We start from the raw sequence: 25,372 nt of genomic DNA on the forward strand, positions 1-25,372 counted from the left end.
AATTTTGCCTAATTTCGTCTTTTTTTTAAAGTTATAATTCTAATTCTGAATTAATCCAGCTAGTTTCTGCTTAGACATGGTAGCAGGCAGGTTAGACATGCCTCCAGGCAGGGGTGAGTTTGTCCAAAGATGTTTAAAGTCAGCCTGTGCTGCTTTTGAGCTCTGGGTTCTCTCTATTGGTTGCAGCAGTGGCTTAGGGACCCCTGGAGTCTGAGTTGCCTTTTAGACACCTAAAATTAGGTGAGGTGGTCTCACTCTGACTTAGCTTCTCCCCTACTTTCATCAGAGTCTGTTTTCTTTGGGGGAATTTTAATTCCATTTTGAACGGTTGTGGTGTTCTGAGATGAAAACTTGAGCCTAACCCTTCTGCCTGAGCCTGGGGAGGGCTGGGAGCTCTGCAGTACTCTCAGGGAGTTGTTAAATCTGAGCAGGGATTTACATTTATTATTGGGTATTCTTTGCCACGTGCAGTCACAGGGATAGTGGAATAGCCCAACTTCCTGAGTCTTAAATTCCTTGTGTTACTAAAATGTACCCAGCCCCTAAATATGTATTTACTGAAGTTTTGCCAACTTGGTATCAACTTCAAATACACCAGTAAATCTCTTGGGCACGTTACCCAGGTTTTAAATGAATCCAAGCTCAGAAGGGCATTCAGGCAGTGTTGGGGTCCATGGGAGAAGCTTTTCCTGCTGCATCTGGCATGGGGGATGCCTAAAGGAACTTTGAAAAGACTGGGATGCTTCTAATTTATCAGGTTACACTTCATGGATGCAGGCTAGAACTTCCTACCTTTTATTTCTTTTTAATTAAAGAAAGGATGGTTATAGATTAAAAAGCAGTGAGTGAGTTGGAGAGAAAACTGAATGTGGAGAAAACGTTGTTTTGACCTACTTAGAAGGGATGAATGCTGTAAAGTCACAAAGTTTTAGAGAAATAAAAACTTTGGTTTTATAATTCCCTTGCACTTGCAGCACAGGAGTAGAAAAGCTGCTGAACAGCATTTTCAAGGAGAGAACTCACTGCCACGAGGTGTATTTGAAACGAGGATTTTAGCAGGTTTTCAGTGAAGCTTTTTTTGGGGAATGAAAGAGGGGGGATGGAAAGGTCACATCAGGAAGAAGTGTTTCTTTAGGTGTCTGGAGCTGTTGAAGAGCTTCTGTGGGCTGTTTGATTCAGTATTGTCATTGGGAGGCTCCTGCTGACTCTGGTTTGTGTTCCCATCCCTGTCTGCGGGCCAGAGTTCAGCCAGGGTGTGAAATATGTTGAGTTGTGCCTTTCAGCAGTGCTGTGCAGGTGCCCTTGGTGAGCCTGGGATGGCAATTCCTGTTTTCCTGGTACCAGATCAGGTGTCTTGGTTGGGAAAACCCGACCAGCTCACTTGAGTTGCCATAAAAATTGTGATGCAGGTCTTGGCATAAACTGATTCTCCATGAGCAGCACTTCAATTTGTGTTTGAAATGGGGATGGTGGGCTGGTGCCTCTTGCAGGAGCTCCGTGTGTAGGGAACAATTCCATTCCAAACTGTTCAGGGGTTTGTTTTAGTGCTGCCAGAAGAGGCAGTGGGAGAATGGAGGGGTTTTACCCCAAAGAAAGGGAGGGTCCTGCTTGCAGTGTCTCAGGCTCAGGCTGGAGGGAAGCATGGTTTCTCTTCCTGCTCAGTCCTTGGCCTCTGCTGTGAAGTTCCATATCTGTGTTTCTTCAAACCTCTGATGACACAAGGTTTGGAAGGCTGGTCCCACTTCCACAGTCAATCAGGTTGCATTTCACAAAAAGGGAAATAAGTGTGTGTGTGATTTTAATTTTAGCTCCATGGATTTTTCATAAAGTCCGTGATGCTTTCTGGGGTAATGCAGTTACTTTTTCCCTAGGGCAGTGCTCTAATTCACATTGTTTTGGTTCCTTTCATGGCAGGTGGAGCAATTCTCGCCCTCTGCTTTCTCAGTTTATCTCATAGTCAGCCACTGAAGTTATTTGACTGCTCTGGTGGGAGAACACAGTGTTTAAATCAACAAATCTTGAAGGCTTCATTCAACCAGGTGCCTAAAGCTGAGGTCTAGAAACTTCCAGCTGTGGTTAGAGAGCTGACTTTTTGTTGCTTTGCATTTATTTTCCTGGCACTGACTTTGCTGCAATAATTGCTTAAATGGCCTTTTAAAGACCCTGAATGCAGAAAGAGAAACAAGAATTGAAAGAATAAAGGCATAGCTGTGGCTCCCTCTGCCCACAGCTTTTCAGATGGTTAAATAAAACAGTGAAAAAAGGAGCACTTTACCTTCTCCCAGAGTTTTTGCTATCAAAAACAAACCCTTGTGCCTCTTTCTGTACTCAGGGAGGTCTGCGTGGTGTGAGAGGGAGCAGGTGGAGGTGATAACTTTGGATCCTGCTTGGAGAGGCCTCAGTCACTGCTCCTGCTGGTGAGGTTTGTGTCTCTGTGTGCTCCTGCACTGGGGAGCAATTTTTGGATGTTCTGGAGCTCTCTCTGGAGGCTGTGAGCCAGCAGAGCCCACATGGGAGGCAATCCCAGGTTGGGCTGCCTGGAATTACGGGGAATGGATCTCTTAGTGCAGTGTCTCATCAGGAAAAATGGCCAGAGCTCATCCCCAGGGCAGAGTGACCACTCAGGGTTTGGAGAGACTTTCCAGATACATCAGCAAACAATGCTTTGTGTCCAACATCTGTGGCTGTCAGCTGGAAATCAGGAGCATCAGAGGAACTGTCCCCTTCTTAATTGATGGATAGTCTGAGGCTGGAGGGGTCAGATGCTCCAAGAGGCCTTTGAGACACCCCTGGGCAGAGCCTGGTGTGAGTTCAGCACCAGGGGTTAGACTGGATGCTTCACGTGTACTGACCAGGCCTAAGAAGACTTTCAGTTTGCTGGAAACATCTTTAAATCTCAGATGGGCACCAAAACCCAGGAAGTTTAGGGAAAAATAAGATTGTTTGAGGTACTGGAATGCATCACTTTTAGAATCTAGAGCTGCCAGTGCTGTTTGGGCAGGAATTGTACCCAAATCTTTCAGGACAATGCAGTGGGAAGGAGATATTAAATATCAGGGAAAGGTTCTTCCCCCAGAGGTGCTGGCACTGCCCAGGCTTCCCAGGGAATGGGCAGAGCCCCAAGGCTGCCAGAGCTCCAGGAGTGTGGGTTTGTTGGGGTGTCTGTGCAGGGCCAGGAGTTGAACTTGGATGATCCTGGTGGCCTTCTCCAGTTCAGGATATTCTGTGATTCCATGATTAAGATGGACTAAAAAATGCATTTTAAAAGGGTAGAAAAAGGGGGAGATTTTTTTTTTTTTCCCAATGGAAATGAAAAAAGAATTTGGGTGGGTTTTGGGAAGGGCTGTTCTGGTGAGCTGGGTGCTGCTGGGTCTCCTCCCTGCTGGCCTTTGTAGGGAGCTGCTTGTGCTTGGAGCTGGTCCAGGCCCACTGGACTTGTCATCCCAGGGTCCTGGTGGTCCTTCATGAGCTAGTCTGGCACCAGGTTCCTGCCAGGTCAGAAGAGACATTTGTCTCTCAGAGGCAGCTGAGGGAGCTGGGAAAGGGCTCAGCCTGGAGAAAAGGGGGATCAGGGGGGACCTTGTGGCTCTGCACAGCTCCTGACAGGAGGGGACAGCCGGGGAGGGGGTCGGGCTCTGCTCCAGGGCACAGGGACAGGAGCAGAGGGAATGGCCTCGGGGGCACTCAGGGTGGATATCAACAGGAATTTCTTCACTGGAAGGAACTGCTCAAGGCAGTTTGGAGTTTCCATCCCTGGAGGTGTCCAAGGAACACCTGGAGGTGGCACTCAGTGCTCTGGGCTGGGTGAGAGGTGGGGATTGGTCACAGGTTGGACTCAGTGGTCTTGGGGGTTTTTCCAGCCTTGATTCTGGGATTCAGAATGTTGTTCAGAATGTTGTTCAGAATGTTGTTCTCCTTGCCTGTTTGTGCTCCGAGGGCAGTGTGAAATGAGGTGCTGGTACCCAGTGGTCTGGCTGTTCCTCCAGTGTGACTCCAGCCTCTTTGGATCCTGCAGGTGAAAATTGCTTTGATGGGAGCTGGTTTGAATCAATCCCCCCTGCTCTGACAGAGCTCTCCCTGTACTTCACGTGTTGCTTTTCATAACTGTCTGCTCTCTGGAGGGAAAACAAGCCGAGGAATCCCTAACAGCAGGTTGATGTAATCACTGCACTGAGCTGCCAGTGAATTGTTATCACTCCTGGTTGCCTGGGGAGCTGCTGGGTTGTCATGTCAGAAAGTTTTTCTGCAAGTACGTGACATTCATAGTTGGATTTTTCAGCTTGGATTTGAAATCTTTGATGGGACAAAGTCATTGATGGAGGAGCAGGGAAATGTTTGGAAGGGAAGGAAAAGGAATGTTATATATGGACATTGTTGTGTGTGAGCTTTGTCAGGCTGCAAAAACCTTGCTGCATTTGAATCACAGAATTATTTTAGGTAAAAATGCATTTACCACACTTCACTCCTGTGTTTACTCCTGCTGTTACCTCTGAAATGATACCATGAATCCTGGTCCTGTTGTGCCTGGTCGCACTGAAAGAGCCAATTCCCACTGAAGAATGTTCCCAGGAGAGCTGGGATAGCCAGGGAGTTATTCCTTGTGGTGTTCTCTGCAGCAGCAGAGCCCTGATGTGGACATTGGGCTGCTGGGCTGTGTGTGGGCCATAAAAGCTCACTGGGACAGCCCTACCAGCAAAGCTTTTCCATGTCAGACTTGCTTTGGGAAGGGCTTTGCCAGGGATCCAGATGCAAGATGGGGAAGAGTTTTGTTTGCCAGGTGAGGTGTTGACATATGGTGCAATAAATGCAGTTATTGGAACAGCCAGAGATGATATTTACCTTGAAAAATCCATTGTTGGGAATAAATGACCACATCTGCAGCTGAGGCTAATGGGAGTAAGTGCACTGCTGTCACCTGGGCCACCCACCCCAGATGTCACCGTGTGAGGATCCAGGAGGGCCGGGCAGGTGGGTGAGGGAACAGCCTGACACCCAGTGCTGTGCTTTAGTTGATGTGGTGGTGGTTGATCCATGGTTGGATGATCCTAGAGGCCTTTCCCAACCCTAAATATTCTGGGATTCTGTAATTTACACCAGGCTGGAGGAGAGGGTTGCTCTTACACTGTGAGTAGCTGTACTTGGAGTACACCTTGGGAGTTTCAACACCACTTGTGACCCTTTTCTCCTCTCTTCCTCCCTCTCCCTCCAGGGTTTAATGCCATGGCTGCAGATGAAAGCGCTACAGAAAAGCAAGTGGGGGAACCAAAAATGGCAGTAGATGGTGAAACCAACGGTTCCTGTGAGCACAGCGAGGGTGGGGCCCACCCAAACCCAGCGAAAAACACTCAGGACAGCACAAAAGTGAGCCAGCAGGACTCTACTACTAAATTAAATAGGATAGCAGAAAATGGCATTTCGGACAGCGAGCCTGGGAAGCAAAACCATCTGAAAGCAAATGACTTCACACAGACTTCTGTCACAGGGAGCAATGGATATATCCTAACCAAGCAGATGGCACAGGAGCAGCCTCTAAGGACTACCAGCTTTGCTTCTCTCGCTGGCCATGCTGCAAAAACCCTGCCAGGAGGAGCAGGCAAAGGCAGGACTGTGGGGTCCTTTGCCCAGCTCCAAGCCACCATGCCAAGCAAGCTCGGGGAGGGCAGTAAGGACACGGATGCTAAAAAAGCCCCTGCTGCTAACGCTGAAGTCAAGGTCCACCGAGCACGGAAGACAATGCCTAAGCCCACCCCCAGCCTGGTAATGTACCTGCCCAGCACAGAGCTGCTGCTGGGCTTGCTCTGGGCTTTCTCTGGGGGTCTGAGGGATACCTGGCTGCATGGCAACATGTGGTGTTTAGAGCTTGCCTGCTGAGTGGATTGATGTTTTTATTATTTTTTATTTTTTAATATATATATGTGTTTATTTTATTTTTTTTCTCTTCCTACAGACAGAGGTGTTAAAATAGTTGGTCACATGGCCACCATCAGCTCTTGTCCTCAGTGTGTTTCTAAATATATAATTGATCAATTGCCTCCTCCAACAGATCTGTGTGAGACACTAAATGGCCTTTCTCTCATGGCTCTATTGCTCATCAGCCTCTGCTGACATCCAGAGCTGCTTGTGAAACAAATTAGATTTCTCCTAAGGTCAACCCAAAGGAAAGTAAGCATAGCATGTAAACTTGAGGCTCCTCCTAAGCTCAGAAGCTGTCAAGGAGCTGCTGATTTGTGAGGCAGCTTGATTGCATTGCTGTAAGAATCATTACAGGGCTAAAACAGATGATGTTTTCACTCCATGTCATTGGGAAATGTCTCCAAAATGCTTAGGGTGGATTTACCATCACTTAATAAAGCAGAGCCCTGCTTTTTTTTTTTTTTTTTTTGGAGGCATAAGGAGATGTCATTTGGTGCATTCATGTCATCGTGGGGAGGACAGAAATGGGTTTTTCCTTGTCATGGGACAAGTTTGGTTATTTTTTGGTTCTTTGGCAGAGGTAGGGAATAGATCCTGCAACAAGGCAGATCTCCACTGTAAGCAGCTGGTTTTCATTCCTGTGATGCTTTATATGACTGCAGTGAGCTGTATCCTCTCATTGTGTGTCTGAGGGTGGAGGGACACTGGCCTTTAGGTCAAGGGAAGGGTTAGCCATGGGATCATTCCCAGAAATGCATGGAAGCTTCTGCAGCTTTGTCAAGTCGGTGCAATGCATTGGTGCTGTGATCCAGCAGATCCACAGGGGCCCTCAGATGTCCCCCTCATCTCAGCACAGCAGTGGTGAGGGGTGAGGGGCTCCAAGCTGGGAGTCCCTGTGGTCTGGAGCAGGGAAAGAGAGAGAAAAAAGGGAAAAAGAGAGGGTGGCACCTCAGCAGCCCCAGATGGGAGAAGGTCCCGTGGCTGCAGCACCACCTGTGCCTCGGGAGGCAGCTGGGAGTGCAAAGAGCACAGCAGGATCACAGACTGTGGGCACCAGGCTGGGGAGAGGGGCAGAAGCCACAGCTGCCTGCCAGGATTTCCAGCCAGCCCCCCTAACCACTCATTTCCCCTCTGCCTTGCCCTGGCTGTGTTTGAATTCTCTGCTCTCACCCCAGCTGTGTTTCCTGGCTTGCACAGGGAAGCCCAGCTGCCAGCAATCTCCCATCACGGTGTCTCTTACCCAAGGAAAGCTTGGCAGCCCAAACTGCCTCCAGCCCCCAGTTCTGCACTGGAATTAGGCCAAGCAAAGCCCCAGACCCTGATGGAATTTATCAGAGAGAGATCCCATGGGGCTGAGCAATTGAAGGAGGCAATTCCTTCCTAAAAGGTGACTGCTAGGTTGGGAGGGAGTGCTTCCCTCATTCATATTTTATGATACATCAGAAGAATATTTGTATTCAACCCCTTGAGCTTCGAGGTTTGTCTCTGGGAAGTGGCATGTGGTGTTTGGGAGTGCTGGGACACAGCTCACTGGGATGGGGCTGCTGATCCTTCTTTGCTCACACCACAAAGGCAACTTCAAAAAACCAAAGCCTGCACTTGTTGGGCTGCTCTAGAAAGTACATAGCCTGTCCTCAGCCCCTCTGGGCATTTGCCTTGGGCTTAAAATAGGGAGAGAAGCAACGTTCCCAGGAAGGGTGGTGAGGAGAGGCTGTTCCCATGTTCTCTGCTCAAGCCTCTGCAGCTGAATGGGAACCCAAGATTTGATCTCAGTTCTACAAGACAATAAAACATCTGTGTGTTCAGCCTTCCTGATAATTACTACCTCATTTTCCTCCATTGTCTCTGGAATTTACATGCTATTTTCTTTGGAGCAGCAGAGTCCTTGCTGCCATTTTTCTGTCCCAATTATTTCTTTGTTGAGCTGCTTAGAGGAGGCTCCTCAGCTTAGGAGCTTTTCCTGTACCAACCTTCACACCTTCTCCCCTTCAAAACCTCCATGAAACAGGTGCTGTATCCCAGGAAGTAAATTGTGGAAATCACCCAGGAACTGATATTACAGGACACAGTAGCTTGCTTGGCTAATATTTTTTAGGGCATTGTTGTTTTCTTGGTGAAACTATTCTTGCAGAATGTTCTGCCTGGGAGGAGGAGGGGAAAAAGGTATTTTGCTGCCTGCAAAGTGTGAACATTTGTTCCCCCTGGCTCCTGCAGAAACCCACTGGGGCCAAAAAATTGTTTTCTGTAATCCAATAGCTGTCAGGGGACCGTGGTAACCTTTTCCTGCACATGTGAATTGGTCTCTGAAAGGAAGAAGAGACTTTTCTCACCAATTTAACCAGCTTTTTCTCTGTTTAGGAGTTGCTTCCTGAATTGGGATCGAAGCTGAATCTGAAACAGGTGACAATTTTAATTGATGTTGTCGCATGTTAAGGTGATTTTTGTACAGAGAGCATCATTCCTGCTCCCCTTCTGAATAGAGCAGTAACACAAGCACTGCCCTTTTGGAAGAAACTTTCTTTCACTCCTAATCCATTTTACAGCCCTGTTAAGAACCCGAAAGTTTCCAGGGCCAGGCAGCAGACTGAAAGGCAAGTGTGTGTCTGTATGTGTGTCCTGTGCTGAGCTTAACTTCAGTAAAACATAAGGATAAAGGATGGTAAAGGTAGTGAGAGCATCCCAGAGTTAGCTTTGGAGACAGGAGAAGTAGATGGATTAATTGGAAGTCCCAGGTTGTGTTTCCTTTCCTTGGTGACCACAAGGCTGGAGTTTGGGGTGTGTGTCTTTGGTGGTATTTTTTATTGCTGTGCAGAGGACTGGGTCAGGAAATAGTGCAAAAATCCTTTAAATGAGTGTTTTGGCCTGATTCACAGTGTGTCCCCAAAATGCCAGGTGCCAGTTTAACTGGGGGAGGCAATGTGGGCAGGGAGGAAGAGCTTGGAGCAGGAGATGCTTTCCTTACGTTGGTCTTTCTACCAATTTCATTAAACTATTCCTTTAAGTAGCATTGCCATTAAATACCTGATCCCAAAGCTTTTAAACCGCCTCCTTTGTAGTGCTGCTGTGCTGGCCTGGGCTGGGGCTGCTCTGCAGGAGCCTCTGGCTTAGAGAACACCCTGTGGCCATCTCCTGGGGCCGTGCAGGTGGCAGCCTGGGCATTGCAGGGGTCTGGGATTGCTCAGCAAGCTCTGACCCTCCCATGTGCAGGAAACATAAAGCAAAGGGGCAGGGCCTGATGGGGGTGATGATAATGGGGATATTGTGTCCTTGGGGAGGACTTGGAAGGTCCATCCAGGACCCTCTCCAGAGGTGCTCCACTGGATTGAAAGAGTGAAGTCTGTGTGTGTGAACTTGGGCAGAGTTAAATATGGAATCACAGAATCTCCTGAGCTGGAAGGGACCCCAAGGATCACCCAGTGCCACCCCTGTCCCTGCCCAGACCCCACAACAACCCCACCCTGTCCATCCCTGGCAGCGCTGGCCAAAGGCTCCTGGAGCTCTGGCAGCCTCGGGGCCGTGCCCATTCCCTGGGCAGCCTGGGCAGTGCCAGCACCTCTGGGGGAAGAACCTTTCCTGCTCTCCAGCCTGAGCTGCCCTGGCCCAGCTCCAGCCGTTCCTGGCTCCTGTCCCTGTCCCAGAGCAGAGCTGGAGCTGCCCCTGGGGAGGAGCTGCAGCCCCCGGGGAGCTCTGCCCTCACCTGCCCCAGCTGAACCATCCCAGTGCCCTCAGCTGCTCCTCAGGGCCCCTCCAGACCCTGCCCCATCTTCCCTGGTGGGAAATCTCCTTTGGAGTGTCAGTGCTGCCTTTGGGTTGCTGCAGAGGGAAGTGAGAGTGAAGGCTGTCGTGCAGTACATTTAACCTGATATTTAACTGCTTGTGCTGGTGCTGGAGGCGGCCGTGCTGGCTGGAGGTGCTGCCCCAGCCCTGACCACAGCCCACAGAAATAACAGCCCTGGCCCCAGCAGAGGGGTTGGTTAAAGTCGGGAGCCCTGGTGGCACATCTGCTCTGGGCTCCCCTCTTTCGTTTTGACTGATGTGTGACGCTCCCTTGCCTTGGGGCAGTTTGGTGCAGGAGGGGACAGGGATGAAATCCACACCCCCGAGAGTGCTCTGCTTCAGAAACACGATTAGTGCAGGTTTGGGGCCACATCTACAGTTCAGCTCAGTCTACCTGGCTGCCTAAATCATGGTTTTATGTAGATATGGGACTGCATTCACATCAGTGCAATTGTAATCAAGTCACTGTGGAATCCCCCCTCTACTGGGCACATATTAATCAGCAGTTGAAAGGTGGCCCAGCCATGCAGCTGGCCTGGTCTAGACTAAGACCAAGCCTTGCAGGTTTGTTGCTCCAAGCTAAGGCTTTGTTAGGCTCCTGAAATTCAGCAGTGAAAAACACAATCCTGCAGCAGCAGAGAAAATGCAGAGCAGCACCACTGCAGCTCCTACAGGCACTATCATCTGCTTGTGATCAATTTTTTATAGCAGACTGATATTTCTTGCTTAGCCACCACTCACCAGTTGTTAGAGGCAGATCCCCCTGGGAGCTGCTGCTTTGTGCTCTTCAAAGGCAGCACCTTGGTACAAATCTCCTGACCCCGTTCCTGATGGATGGAGAGGCAGAGCTGCTCCCTGGCAGCTGCCCTGTGGCAGTGCTGCTCAGCTCACCCCTCCTGCCCAGCTGGCTCTGGTTTGCAGCTCCTTGTGTGCTGGAGATGAAAGTCCTGCCCAGCAGAGAACCTAATCCAAGCCTGAGGTGGTTTCAGGCATCGAGAGCCCTTCTGCAGAGCTCTTAGAGCTGCCCTGCTCCCAGGCAGGACCTGTGCCTGTGTCCTTCCACCAACACTCTGGTTTCTCTCCCAGCTTGCTGGTTTTAGTGACGGAAAAACCCTTTAAATGCTGTCATGTGGAGTTTATAGAGCCAACACGAGGGTCCATTACTGAGGTTAATTTGTTCTGTACTTTTGCTTTCAGGGAAAAATCCAAAACAACTGAGGATATTCTGTCTTTTGCCATTTTAATAACTTCTCCCTGCTGCTGTCGGGGACTTCTGTGCCAATAATAGAAACGTGGTTGATCCCATTAAAATGTAGACAGCACTTGAGTTTTAATTTTTGTAAACACATCAAATATCATGTCCTTGCCCCAGTCTAAGCAGTTTTCTTGGCTGTATTTCTCACAGTGGGGTTGGACATAGTGGTGATGCCATTTTTGCTGTTTCCAGGTACAGTCATTGCTAGAAATGTTGGAATATCTGCCCACCTTCTTCACTATTCCCTCCATGAAGTTGTGACTTTCCAGTCTTTTGAATAAGATGAGCTGATAGCACATGAGAAGCTGCAAGAAGGAAGATGTTGCTGTTGCAGTTCCTTTTTCTCTCTCATTTACAGTCCTTTCTTGGCCTCCAGTGGCCCATAACATGTGGCCACAGGGAGCTCAAACTGCATCTTGGAGTTTCCTTTGCATGGCATTCTGCTCCCAGTACTTCTCTCAAAGTGTGGACAAAACCTGTTTAATAAGAATAGCAAAGATGTGACTTTTATGTAGCTGAGAACCAGGAAAGGTGGTGAGAAAACTGACTTAAAAATTTGTGCTGATCCTTTTTATTATAATCCTTAGATGTAATAGTTTTATAAACACAAGAAATCTCTTCACCCCCTTCTGTGAATTCTTGATTTTTACCATTGCTGCATATGCCTCCAAGCAAATCTTTATAGCACTAGACTTAATTTGATTTAAAAAAACTTTTAGCAGAATTGCCATGAAAAAGTCACATTTAGCTGTTGTCGTGCAGCCTGTTGAAGATTTTGAATTTATTTCTGTGTTGTAATTATAGAGACTGAGACAAACCGCAAGCTAATAACATAATACTTTTAGATTTAAAAATTGGATTGTATTCTTCCACACAGCCTGGCATGACCCAAGTGTGAATTCCTGGTGTTTGGGAGTGACAGCACCTTTTGTCAGAGGCCAGTTGCAAAAAACTGCACTTAAAGGACAAAAAATGCAGCCTTTGTTTACACTTGTGCCAAACCTGCCTGTCCCAAGCTCATTTTCCTAATTTTAAGTTAGAATTGGAAAGCATTGGATATATCAGGGGACTTGAGAATTCTCAGAATAATTGTGTAGCCAAGAGTTACTGTTAACCTTTAGATCTATAAACTCAGGACTTTTAAGAGGTATAAATAGTATTGTTGAGACTATTCTTGGCATACTGTGCCCTGCACTCCTGACGTGCATTTTTAAGGGGTAGAACAACTGGGAGCAGACTCAGGAGTGATCCAGAATATGATGCTATGGCCACTTAATTTGCTCATTCTATGAAAATTATTGAAGAGAAAGTTTAAAAAGAAAAAAAAGAAGTTGGTCATACTCCATAAGTATCTCCCGGGAGTGAGAGCTTCTGATGAGACAAGGCTTTTTAATTCAGTTGCAAAAACATAACGCATTTAATTATTTGACAGTGAGAGCAATTAAGCATTGGAACAACATATCAAAGGCTGTGGTGGATTTGTCGTCTTTGAAATCGTTAATCCAAGACTTGCTGCCCTTTTAGAAAAGCTGTGGCAGTTGAGCCATAAGTTATGGGCTTGATGCAGGAATCATTGGCACTTTGATGGCCTTTTGCTGTGGGTCATTTCTGATTATCATTAGGGCTTTGCTGGGGCTGGCTCTGCCAGCACCACACACGTGGCACAGCCTAATTAGGGGAATCAGCCTCTTCCCTGTTTGTTCCCAAGGTCACATTGCTGGAGAGCTGTGGCTGGGCTGCCTGGCTGAACCTGAGTGCTTTTATTGCTTCCTGCTTTTTATTCCAGCCTTGCTTCTGCCTGCATTCCTCTTTCTGCTTGGGTTTTTCAGCTGTGGCTTCACAAGTCCTGTAAAGAAGAGTTCTGCAAGTAGAGCAACACTTAAACCTTAGACTCATGGAATGGTTTGGGCTGGCAGGGGCCTTAAAGATCATCCAGTGCCACCCCTGCCACTGTCCCAGGCTGCTCCCAGCCCTGTCCAGCCTGGCCTTGGACACTTCCAGGGATCCAGGGGCAGCCCTGTGCCAGGGCCTGCCCACCCTCACAGGATTCCTAATTCTCAATATCCCATCTAACCCCATCACTCTTTTTCAGTGTGAAGCCATTCCCCCTTGTTCTGGCACTCTGTGCCCTTGTGAAGAGTTTCTCTCTTTCTTGTAGCTCCTTCAGGTACTGGAAGGCCACTGTGGGGTCTCCTCAGAGCCTTCTCTTTTCCAGGCTGAGCAATCCAAACTCTCCCAGTCTTTCCTTGTGTTCTGCTGCTTGGTCTCTTGTTTTGCTGTAGCAGCTCTGCCAGACCTGCCTGCTGTACAGCTGGATTCAGTGGGATAAATCAGAGGGCAAATCCAGTGTAAAATGGCACAGCAGAGGCAGCTTTCACCCCAATGTCTGCTGGCACTGCGGGAGAGAAGAACAAGCAGAGACTTTGTTTCATGTTCCTCCATGTGTTTCCTTGTCTCACAAGGTACCTCCTTGCTGGGCTGTGACAGGAAAATGTTTCAGTGAACTGGACTAAGGGACTTGCCCTGACCTTGCCTTCCCTTTGCCACACTTGACACAAAAGGCACAGGAATAAAAGCACCATCAAACCAAGCCATGGTTGTTTAAAGAATAAACACAGATGGGAAAAGGAAACACAAACACAGTCTGGACCGCTCTGTCTGAGGCTTTTAGAGTATATAAAATTGAGTTAGACACACAGGAAGGGGATTGTTTCCTAAATTAGAGGAGGAAAACATTGAAGTAACATCAAAAGCTGAGAAATGGCACTCAGGGACATGGCTAAGTGGTGGACTTGGTACTGCTGGGTTAATGGTCGGACTTGGTGACCTTAAAGGCCTTGTCCAACCTAGATGATTCTCTGTGAGCTGTAGGAACCCTTCTTTCATAACCAAAGGTGCAGGATTTGGCTTTGCCTTGGGAACAGGCTCAAGTCAGAGCAGGTGTGAGTGGCTGTGGTGCCTGGGAGGGGCTGCAAGAGCGACTACAGAATTCCCTTGGTTTGCAGTAGGAGCCTGGAGCCTGCCTGGGGCCTGGAATAGCAGCAGCTGGAGTGGGAATAGGGGGTTAAGGGAAGCTTGGACAGCTCTCTGTAGATGCCCCTCAGTGTCAAGGAAAGAGCTGCTTTGGCTGTGGTTGTTGTGTGCTGGGCTGGAAGGGGGAGCCTTTGCTGAGGCTCTGTGGTGCCAAATGCTGTCCAAAAGGAAAAATCAATTTCCTTTGCTGCCTGCTCCTCTAGAACAGCTCTGCAGGAGTGTTGCTGAGTGTGCTTGGTGTGACAGGGAATAAGTGCTGTGGTTGAGTTGGATCCTCTTCTCCAGAGGCAGCCAGAGCTGTGTGAGCAGGGTCTGCTCCTTGTCACTGCCTCTGTGAGGTCACCTGTCACCTGCACAGCCTTCAGCCCTGGGGAGTCACTCAGCCAGGCTGGGGGTGTTTGGGCAAAGCCCCCTGACATGCTGGAGGAGGGGCTGTGTGCTCCTGCTGGGAATGTGGTCCTGCCTTCAGATGAAAGGCATTTTGGTCGAGAGAAATGAATTATATTAATTGATTTCCTAATTTTTTTAAAATTACTTATTCAATGTAAAAACTCAATTTAACTGCCTTTTGTTTTCCAGCATGTAAGTAAAGACCCCAAAGATGGGAGAGACAGCAGAGATCAGAAGGAATCCAAGGAGAAGGAGTTTGAGAACATGCTGGACTTTGTGAAGCCCTTGTCGTTGCCCTCTCTCCCGGGCCTTCACCAGTCACTACCTCAGAACCAGAGCTATGTGGCCACCACCAAGTCGCAGACAGGTAAAAAGGGAAGGGCTGGAATGTTGGAGTCCTGAGCAGCTCTCACCTCCCAAACCTGTGTGTGGGGTTGAGAGGGAGATGAGGAGGTTAACAAGGATTAAAAGTCTGGTAGTACCTTTCTGCCACTCCTCCAGGACTCCCTTCCCTTTTTTCTACTAAAAGCTTTTCTTAGAGGAGACACATTGATCTTTTTTTCCTCTGGGATGTTCTGAAGAGGTTTCTATCAATTCTTTAGGGCTTTGAATATCCCCGCAGCTGCTTACCAAGAATTACAACCTTATAAATAAAATTAATTGGGTTCACAGAATTTTTTAGCAGTCTCTTAATAAATTCTGGTGAAATTTCCTTACCATGGAAGATGGAAAAATGCTTCCAAGGAATGGGCTGTGCAAGTGAAAACAGTAACAGTGGTGTTGAAGCTGCCTGTTCCTAAAAGAGCCTGCACAGAGCATCGTTCTGCTGTGCAGTCACCTAAGTCAGCAGCAGGCAGGGAGCTGCAATGTCTGGTTTGATTAGAAGGCCAAGAGGGAGACTTAACAAATTAAGACCCAATCACAGGAGTGAAAGGCATCAAAGAGATTTCCATAGTAGGTGTGAAATGAGGTTAAATGGCAAACAGCTCTTTATGTAAGGTGTCTTTTCCCTGTGTGTTCTCCAGTTATTGTCAGATTGCTTCCATTGTCAGCCAGTATTGTTGGCCTTGCAGTCTCAGTTTGAGCAATTGGATTCCATTCAGCCTCCTACAACATCAGCAGCACTGCCAAATGCAGGATAATTTAAGGATTTGATGCTGTGTGTGCTGATGGAGGGGCAGAAGTGGAGTGTGCAGAGGGCACTCAGAGTTTGGGCAGCTCTGCAGCCCTGGCAGGAAGCTGTCTGTGTCTGCACATCTGTGTGTCATCTTCTGCTTGACTGGTAAATAAATCTGTTGGAGTGGGAAGTTTTCCCAGGTCGCGCCCTCAGGTGTGATTTCATAGAATCACAGAAGGTTTGGGTTGGAATGGACCTTAGAGCCCACCCAGTGCCACCCGTGCCATGGCAGGGACACCTCCCACTGTCCCAGGTGCTCCCAGCCCTGTCCAGCCTGGCCTTGGGCACTGCCAGGGATCCAGGGGCAGCCACAGCTGCTCTGGGCACCTGTGCCAGGGCCTGCCCACCCTCACAGGGAACAATTCCTTTCCAGTATCCCATCCATCCCTGCCCTCTGGCACTGGGAGCCATTCCCTGTGTCCTGTCACTCCAGGCCTTTGTCCAAAGTCCCTCTCCAGTGCAGCCCCTACTCTCTATCTCTTCCTTTCATTCCTGAGCAAACTTTGGGTTCCTTCTGCTTCTCTTTTCCAGCTGCTGCAGTATCTCGGAAGAAAAAACGGAGAATGGGAACCTATAGCCTGGTTCCCAAGAAAAAGACCAAAGTGTTAAAACAGAGAACAATGATAGAGATGTTTAAGAGCATAACTCATTCCTCTGTGGGTGCCAAGGTAAGGGCAGCACTGAGCCCACTGCACGTGTTTGTTGTCACTTACATGTCCCTTTTTTTGGACACCAAACCCATGTGGTGGTGCAGGGATGTGCTGGCTTGTTGGGATCAACATCTTCCCTTCTGAGTCTCCTCTTCCTTCTGGCAGCAGCTTCCTGCCCAGAGCAGCCTTGCTGCTTTGGGAATGACTGTTCCAGAGGGGCTGTTCAGGTAACAGCTCCTCAACAAACTTTTTCCAATGAATGTTCCCCTTCTGTCCTGTGAATCCTGGGCAACTGGAGAGATTTCAAGCATGCCCCTTTTTGGCTTGGTCCTCAAGGTCTCGTGTTGCTGCCTGAGGCTGTACAGAAAAACACTTGGTTACTTATAAAAGTTTAGACATGGATTCACTCCTGATGAAATTCTGCTTTTGCTGCGACCTGTGTCCTGAAGTTTTGGTCTTAGAATTCAAGGAGAACAGTGCTAGGATTTCAAGGAGTGATATGAAAATCCCAGTGTGATGTAACTTCCCTTTCCATTCCCTAGACACTTTCCTGCATCCCTGGTAGAGCTGCCCTTCCATGCTGGAATGGGGCTCTCCCCTAACACCCCATGCAACCATGTGAGTCTGGAATGACTCCTTGTGGTCCCCAGGTCCAGCAGGGTGAGGTGACACATGGCAGGAGCTCTGGAGGGATGCAGAACCAGCTTTAGAGCTCCAAGCACAGAGGAGAATCTGGGATGGATCCAGCTGCTCTGTCCCAGGAATTGATGTTGTCTTTGTGTCTCGTGTGCTTGGGCGACATCCAGAGTGACAAGGACCTGGGGGATAGCAGCCCCCACGTGAACGGTGAAAGCATAGATGTGGACTCTGAGGAGGAGGACTCGGATGAGTTGGAAGAGGAAGATGATCATGGAGCAGATCAGGCAGCCATGTTCCCCGTGGATGACAACAGGACCTCCAAGGACAGCGCGTCGGACGCAGACAACGCCAGGAAGGTGATGCCTGTGCCCTGAGCAGGGCCTGAGGAGCAGGATGGGGTGTCAGGGATAGGAGGGGCATGGATTGAAGCAATTTCTAGGGTTTTTTTCACCTGCAAGATGACAGAAGGATCAGCAATGGTAGAGAGGCTCTTTGTGACCATTTCCTGCTTCCCATTGCATCTGTGAGGGTCTCCCCATCTCCCACCCAGTTCCAGCCCTACAGTTCTGGGATCCACTCTGCAAAACCTCCACCACATGTAGTTCTGGGATTCCCTGAACCAATAGGAGACATCTTCCCAATCTTGCTTGGGAAAGCACTAAAATAATCTAATTGGGTTTTTTTTCCCCCAAATTTTGATATGCAATACAGGCATGAGGCTAGTTTGGGATTATCAAAGAAGTTGAAATTTATTTGGAAGACTTTATTCTGAAGTTAATTTTTTTTTTTTATCCGTCTACCATCCCCTTGGGTGTTCCATGATGTGATTGGAATTCATTGAGCTCAGTGCATGTGCAGGCTGGGGCTGGGGTTGGGGTGCTCTGATATTTGTGGGGCACAGCAGGATGGTGGGGGTGCTCTGCTGGGATCACCGGGGTGGAGGGGGATTCTCTCTTCTGGGAGACCCGACCTGACTGACCCATTCTGTTCTTGGGCAAATGGTGGCTGCAGATCGATGATGGCGAGTCTGAGGAAGAGCAAGAGTCAGTAGAATCAGGGGAGGAGGAGGAGGATGGAGACGAGTCTGACTTGGTAAGCTGGGCTGCTGAATGTGTTTTTCAGCCCATGGCCTGTTGATAATAATTTTCCCCCTTTGCACTGCTGCCAGAAAGAGAGAGAGGGAGCAAAGCCAAAGCGGTGTAGTTTCAGGTCTCCTTGACAAAACTCATTCTCTGAAACCACCCACACACGGAGTATTGTTTTCCACAAGGTGCTTAACCCTGATCCGTGGCACAATTAATTACTTTCTGATGCTAACTAATGGGCTTTTGTTGTTTTCAACAAGGTGTTGACTGCTTTTAATCATTTGTATGTTAGCAGAGGTGTTTAAGGGTGCCTGAGTTCCTCAGATGCACAGTTGGCACCTGGTAGGAGCCAGCAGAGCTTTCTCACCAGCCCGAAGTTCTGCTGGGGTGGGGTTGTTCCCAGATCCACTGGCCCAGCCCACAGCCTAAATTCACTGTTCCTGGTGAGCAGCTCTTACCAGAGAGACAAACAGCACTCAGACAGACAGACAGACACTCTCCTCTCCCTGGGGCCTTGGTCATACAGCACCAGGTCAAGACTTTCAGCAGCTGCTGGGGATTTCTTCTTTTTATTTTTAGATGGTTGGTGAAGAGAACCTGATGATTTTTTAATTTAGATTGTTTGTTGAATATCTCTGTCTGCCTCCTTCCCCTTTCCTTAAAAACTGTCCTTCCACAGCCTCTCAAGTTGAGGAGCCAGCATTTCAGGCACCCAGCTCTTCAGTCACCTTGAGAAAATCCTTGATGTTTTGAGCTGAAGGTAGAATCATGCTCAAAAAACACATCAGGTGAATCCCTGAAGCTCTTTAGGGTCTCGTTCCCTGTGCTGTGACACTGCAGCAGCCCAGGAGGAGCAGGGGTGTGCAGCCTGGTTATGTTTTGGGTGGCTCAGGCCAGTCTGATGTGTTAGCCCAGACCAAGGCTTGGGCTGGAACTCACATCCAAACTCCCAGGTGGGATCTCCACATCCTGGACAGAGGTTTGAGCTCTGCTGGGTCACTCAGCTCCCAGACAGGACTGGCTCACACACAGACCTCTCTCCCACAAGCAGAGCGACGCAGTTGGGGTAAAGCCACGTGCTGAGCCCACACTCAGGGGGTTTGGGGCAGCCCAGACACCCTGGAGAGCCAGGACTCAGCTCCATGTGTTCCCTCACTGGAACAGCAGAGCCTGGCACAGCTGCTGTGGAGGTGGGGCCTGATCCAGCTGCTGGTAGTGGTACCAGGAGGTTTTTCCAAGGCTTTGCTGACAGTTGGATAAGCATCAGGAGCTGGGAGTTTCAGTCTGAACATGAATTTTATGATTGATATATTAAACCCTGGCAGGGTTGAGGTGCCTCATTCCTGTTCTGATGTTGACTTTGAAACACCACCCCAGACAACTGATTTTTTTTTAAACCAAAACCCAAAGTCTGTTGAGATTCATACGTGTGGCTGAGTATTTGCTGCATGATTGGTCTGTGCTGCCCTGTTCCTGGCTCAGGGAGGGGGCTGCTCTGCTGCTCTGGAGTTCAGTTCCCCTGGGTCCACTCCAGCCCTGCCAGGTGGCCCTTCAAGTGCAAAGTGGGTTTTTTTTTGTGGAGAAACATGAATATTTTAGTTTGAAAACCCAACTGCCAGAGCTCAAGAGGCGTTGGAACAACCCTCTGAGGCACAGGGTGGGGTGTTTGTTCAGGACCAGGAGCTGGACTTGGTGGTCTTTGCGGGTCCCTTACAGCTCAGGATACTCCGTGATTCTGCAATTATTTTTTGGGAGAAGCTGGAAGTGTACACGTGCCTGCCCACTTGCAGTGCTGCTCATGAGCGTGGTGTGAGGGCCTCCATGGAAGAGAAAGTGCAGCCTGCCCTGCTAACAGACAGGAAATCCACCCACACGTGTGCCTGAGTTTCCTTTTCAGTGCTATAAAGGCACCTTAGCACCCCTTGGTTTCAAAGCCCTGGTCCTTCTCACACAGCTCGAGCTGGGTGAGGGCTGTTCCACAAAGGGACCCTGGTGCCACCATGCCTGACGTGCACGTGGCCTCTCTGGTTCTTCAGAGCTCCGAGTCCAGTGTCAAGAAGAAGCTGCTGAAGAGGAAAGGGAAGACGGACAGTCCATGGCTGAAACCCACCCGCAAGAGGAGGCGGAGGAATAAAAAGAAACAAGGCGGTGTGCTAGGTAATTAAAGGGGTTTTGTTCCTAAATCCCACCCCAGGAGCCTCCCAGGTGTAGGGGGAAGGATCTGAGGCCTGTAAGTCTGCAGTCTCACTCTTCCTTCCTGAGGCTGGGCTGTGATAAGCCAGGCTGTGAACTTGACCCTCACTGCCAGGAGCTGCTGGTGTCACTGTCACAGCAGAACTCGTGGCTTTGTCTTTGGAATGCTGGAGGAACTTCATTTTGTTCAGCAATCCATTTATTTTAGAGTATCCCAAAAAAGGCCCCATGGGGCTTACAAAAAAGGAGGAAGAGGAATTTTATATGGGGAGATAGTGACAGGACAAGGGGGAATGGCTTCAGACTGAAAGACAGGAAATTGATGTTATCTATACAGGAGAAATTTTTCCCTCTGAGGGTGGGGAGGCCCTGGCACAGAGGTGACTCCCCCTGGATCCCTGGCAGTGCCCAAGGCCAGGCTGGACAAGGCTTGGAGCAGGCTGGGCCAGTGGAAGGTGTCCCTGCCATGGCAGGGGTGGGAATGGGATGGGCTTTAAGGTCCCTTCCCACCCAGAGCAGTCTGGGCTTGTGTGACGTGTCCATATGGACTCCTGTCCCATAAGCTCAAGGAGCACGTTTAGATGCAGAAGGAGAAGAAAGAACCACCCTGGAATGGTGTTCCATTGCTGTTGTGTGGGTGCTGGAATGTGCAGCTTGGCTTTGCTCCTTGTGGAAGAACCACAACATTTGGAAGGAGCTGCCTCAGGCCCATCTCAAGTGTGGGTGTTGTTCAGGGGCTCCCTCTTGTTTGTCCCAAGTCACTGAGCACCAGAGAAGGTTTCAGTGAGCTCTGGTGAGAGGGAAGAGGTGAGGAGAGGCAGGAGTGCAGGTTGGATGTGATGCTTCTCTTTGGGAAAGGTAACAACATGAGAGAGATAAAGTGGATAGTGCAGCTGTGCCTCCAGCTTCATTGCTGAGGTGTCATACATCCACTGCCACCAAAAGGTTTATTCTTCTAGGTTGCTAATTCGGTGCAAAAAGGTCATTTTTGTATCAGCAGCTTTTTGGTACTTCTAAGTGAATTGACCATTTTTCAGCCCCTGCTCTGTGCCTGGGCTCTGTCACTCACCTGACTCACTCCTCTTCCTCCCAGGGTGCCATGGGGACCGTTGATCCCTGTCACAGCAAATATCTAATTCTGCATTTCACATGCAGGCTGGTTTTCTGCCCCTTCAGTAAGGTTGGAGCTGGTCTGGAAGGGTAACCAAGCTCTCTTGGCCAAGCTGGACTGGCAGGAGCAAAGCAGGAGAGAAGTGAAGCCAGGGGAGTGCAGAGTCAATTCTCTCTCCCACAATCTCTTCCCAGCAGCATCTCTGCTCACTTGGAGGCACAACTTTATTTTTTTGTGTCCCCCTCCCACTCAGCTGGATGTCACCTGTCTCATCCTCCTCCTGAGGTGCAGTTGGCTCTGCCTGGCCAGCGTGTACCTGAGGCCTGTGCAGCACCTGGGGGCAGGAGGCTGCTCAAGCCCTGCTTCATCCCTTCCTTGTGCCCTTTCAGAGGCTGAACTCGTCTCATTTATTCCCTCATGGGTGGAGGTGGAAGCTCAGTGTGAGCAGAGCAGTGCCCGGCCATGCCCGGGTGTGGTGGTGGCACATTCTGTGTGCTCTGCCCTCACGGTTCCCCAGTGAGCCTGCACGGCCCCACAGCCATGGGGTGGCTTTTCCCGTGGGGTGTGTGTGAATCCCCTGTTCCCATCCAGGTGCTGAAGCCTACAAACCCTCGCTGGGCAGCAGGGAGGGCCCCAGCCAGGAGAACAGCATGGAGTACATGGAGGTGTCCCTGGATTCCCTGGACCTCCGGGTGAAGGGCATCCTCTCCTCGCCAGCGGGAGGTGAGTGCTGAGGGTGGGCTTGGGTTTAGCTTTGGGGTTGGAGCTGGAGTTTGGGATGGGTTTGAGAGGGGATTGGCTTGGGGTCGTTGTTTGGTTTGGGGTTGGGATTGGAGCTGGGTTTGGGGTCAGGGCTGGTTTTGTGTCTGAGCTTGGGTTTGGGGACAGGGCTCGGTTGGGGTCTGGTTTGAATTTGAATGTGAGGCCAGGTTTGGGGTTGGGACTATGTTTGGGGGTCAGGTTTGGCGTCGAAGTTATGTTTGGGGTTGGGTTTGGATTTGGGGTCAGGTTTAGGGTCAGGTTTGAATTTTGGGTCAGGTTTGGATTTGGGGTTAGTTTTGGGGTTGGGTTTGGATTTGGGGTCAGGTTTAGGGTCGGGTTTGGATTTGGGGTCAGGTTTGGATTTGGGGTTGGGTTTGGATTTGGGGTCAGGTTTGGGGTCAGGTTTAGGTTTGGGGTCGGGTTTGGATTTGGGTTTGGGGTCGGGTTTGGATTTGGGGTCAGGTTTGGGGCAGGGTTTGGATTTGGGGTCAGGTTTGGGGCAGGGTTTGGATTTGGGGTCAGATTTGGGGCAGGGTTTGGATTTGGGGTCAGGTTTGGGGCAGGGTTTGGATTTGGGGTCAGGTTTGGGGCAGGGTTTGGATTTGGGGTCAGGTTTGGGGCAGGGTTTGGATTTGGGGTCAGGTTTGGGGCAGGGTTTGGATTTGGGGTCAGGTTTGGGGCAGGGTTTGGATTTGGGGTCAGGTTTGGGGCAGGGTTTGGGGTCCCTTTGTTTGGTGGGTGGCGTCGTGCGGGGCCCCGGCTGCCCCCTGGCGGCCACAGAGCGCGCGGAGCAACGGGAATGGGGCGGGATTGGGATGGGATGGGGTTGGAGATCGGCATTAGGGATGGGATGGGATGGGGTTAGGGATCGGCATTAGGGATGGGATGGGGTTGGGGATCGGCATTAGGGATGGGATGGGGTTGGAGATCGGCATTAGGGATGGGATGGGGTTAGGGATCGGCATTAGGGATGGGATGGGGTTGGAGATCGGCATTAGGGATGGGATGGGGTTAGGGATCAGCATTAGGGATGGGATGGGGTTAGGGATCGGCATTAGGGATGGGATGGGGTTAGGGATTGGTATTAGGGATCAGGATGGGATGGGGTTGGGGATTGGGATCAGGATTAGGGATTGGGATGGGATGGGGGTTAGGGATTTGGATCGGGATGAGGGGGAAGATAGGGCTGGACTGGGGATGAGCGTTGGGATAGGGATGGGGATGGGTCTGGGCTGGGGATAAGGATGGATGTGGGTCTGGGTTGGGGATGAGGATTAGGGTAGGGATGGGGCTGAGATAGGAATGCAGCTGGGATGAGCATGAGGAGGTGGGGATGGGGCTGGGCTGGGGGTGAGCATGAGGATAGGGATGGGGCTGGGATGGGGATGAGTGTAGGGATGGGGCTGGGATAGAAATGGGTATGGGTTTGGAATGGGGGTGAGGCTGGGGATGTGGGTGAGGATAGGGAGGGTGCTGGGATGGAATGAGGCTGTAGATGGGATCCCAGTTCCAGTGAGGCTCGTTAGCTCAGGAATACTCTCACCAAGGGTCCAAAGTACTGCCCCAGCCCTCCTGTCCCACTCAGCAGCTGCCCTCCATTCCCTGAATATGCTGATTCAGCATCCCCCCAGAACTGCAGCTGCTGGCCCCTCAGGAATGGTTCAGGAATGGCTCAGCCCTTGGAGGAGGAGGGGCTGGTGCTGTGCCCTGGGTGCTGAGCCTCAGCTGCTGCTCCCAGTGCTGAACTCTCCTCAGATCCAGCATCCCCTGGCTGCATCCGCCCGTCTGCCCCACTGCTCCCTCAAAGCTTGTCTGGCTCCTTTGATAGAGGCACATCAAAGAGAGGGTGGGAGCCTTCCCCAGCAAGGGAGGGTCAGGAGGGATGAGGGATGCTTTCACCAGAGCCTCTGGATGTCAAACAGATTAGGGAAGTGACAGCTTGGAAGGCGAGGAATGAGCTTTGTGATTTGTGCTCCCAGAGAAAACTCTTAAACCTTTAAGATCTTGACAGGATTTTACATGAAAACAGTGAGGACTTTTCCTGGCCTTGTATGTCTTGAAATATCCCTTTGCTAGGTTTGGGCTTGTAACTTGTTGGCTCAAGGAATTCCTGATGGGATGAAAGGGGTTTGTGCTCGGCTGGCAGGGTCAGAGCCACGGGCAGGGTGCTCTGGGGGAAGGCTGCCATTGCCAGGGCAGCTGAAGAGGAATCTCCCTCAGTGATGAAGTGAAATCTGCAAAACCTCCCGGCAAGAGAACTCTCCATTCCCATTCAAAAGCTTGAAAAATAGCAGCAGGCTTCCTTCTCAGTGTGAGTCAGTCCCAGAGCAGTGGGCAGGGAAAGCTTGGGATAAAAGCTTCAGGGTGAACCAGCCCCAAGGCCAGAGGATTCTGTGCTGTAAACATTGCAGAGATGGTTTGGTGCAGGCCTGGAAGACGAGGGTAGGACTGGAATCAACCCTTTTGCCACTAGGCCAGTGTTTGTCAATCTTGGGGAACCCAGTGGTTGATTTCAATCCAGAGGAACCACAGGAATATTCCCACAGTGACCCCCCTCAAAAGCCCTCATCCACCTTTCCATAGGTTTGTAAGTGTTCAACATCTGAGAGATGAGGAAAAGGCAAGAACATTGGAGCATCTTGCTGCTTTCTTTTCACTGGTTTTTTCTCTTTGCAAAATAAGTAATTTGTGCTTGGCTGACACCAAACAGTCCCAGGAATTTTGTTTTCCCATCTGTGTAATAAGCCTTTGCAAATAGGAGTTTGTGCTTTTGTGATCATCTCTATTTATCACTCCACTGCCTATTCAAATTTCTAGCTCTGAGTGGTTTCCTGCAAATTTCCTGGTGCCAGAGCCCAGTGTTGTGGGGAGGGGAGAGAGGCTGATAAAAACCTGCACCTTATTGCTTTGCCTTTTTGAGGTTTTCTCAGAATAAACTGATCTTAACTTATCACTCTTGATCTCAGCACAGTCAGCTGAGTGTGGCTGGACTGGGAAAAGTGCAGGAGGCTTTTGCAAACTCCAGCTGGTGTAAAAGGGTCTCTTTTACAGGATGGTGCTAGAGCCTGGAGAGCATTTCAGGACATGGAATGGGAAGATGTCACAGGACATGACTGGTGTTGGTGGACTGAATCCTTTCCCCTGGAAGAGAACTGGAGTTAATTCACTGTTTTTCTGTGCCCCAGGTCTCTCCAATGGCCCTGAAGCAATGGAAGTGGATGGTCTGCAGGAAGTGCCCCTGTGTAGCTGTCGAATGGAAACCCCCAAAAGCAGAGAGATCACCACGTTAGCCAACAACCAGTGCATGGCCACGGAGAGCGTGGATAACGAGGTAGGAGCCTGTCCTTTAGCTCCCCACGGCCTTTCCTGCTGAGGACAAGGCCACAA

At 49.8% G+C, this 25,372-nt stretch overlaps 1 protein-coding gene across 18 annotated transcripts in view; it reads left to right on the plus strand.

Annotated features, from left to right (window-relative positions):
• Positions 1-25,372, plus strand: part of EHMT1 (euchromatic histone lysine methyltransferase 1) — a 120,463-nt gene that overhangs the window by 61,764 nt on the left and 33,327 nt on the right. For 13 of the 18 annotated variants that reach the window (XM_072936850.1, XM_072936848.1, XM_072936854.1 and 10 more), the window contains 9 exons: positions 5,210-5,757; positions 8,272-8,313; positions 14,558-14,735; positions 16,077-16,213; positions 17,002-17,190; positions 17,846-17,926; positions 19,956-20,076; positions 21,815-21,946; positions 25,171-25,316. In XM_072936850.1, the coding sequence (XP_072792951.1) occupies positions 5,210-5,757; positions 8,272-8,313; positions 14,558-14,735; positions 16,077-16,213; positions 17,002-17,190; positions 17,846-17,926; positions 19,956-20,076; positions 21,815-21,946; positions 25,171-25,316 (1,574 nt within the window). The remainder of the gene's footprint in view (positions 1-5,209; positions 5,758-8,271; positions 8,314-14,557; positions 14,736-16,076; positions 16,214-17,001; positions 17,191-17,845; positions 17,927-19,955; positions 20,077-21,814; positions 21,947-25,170; positions 25,317-25,372) is intronic. The other 5 variants (XM_072936861.1, XM_072936849.1, XM_072936860.1 and 2 more) reach the window with 2 other exon arrangements.

The sequence above is a fragment of the Taeniopygia guttata genome, chromosome 17 (assembly GCF_048771995.1).
Source record: "Taeniopygia guttata chromosome 17, bTaeGut7.mat, whole genome shotgun sequence".
In the NCBI taxonomy this organism is placed as follows: domain Eukaryota; kingdom Metazoa; phylum Chordata; class Aves; order Passeriformes; family Estrildidae; genus Taeniopygia; species Taeniopygia guttata.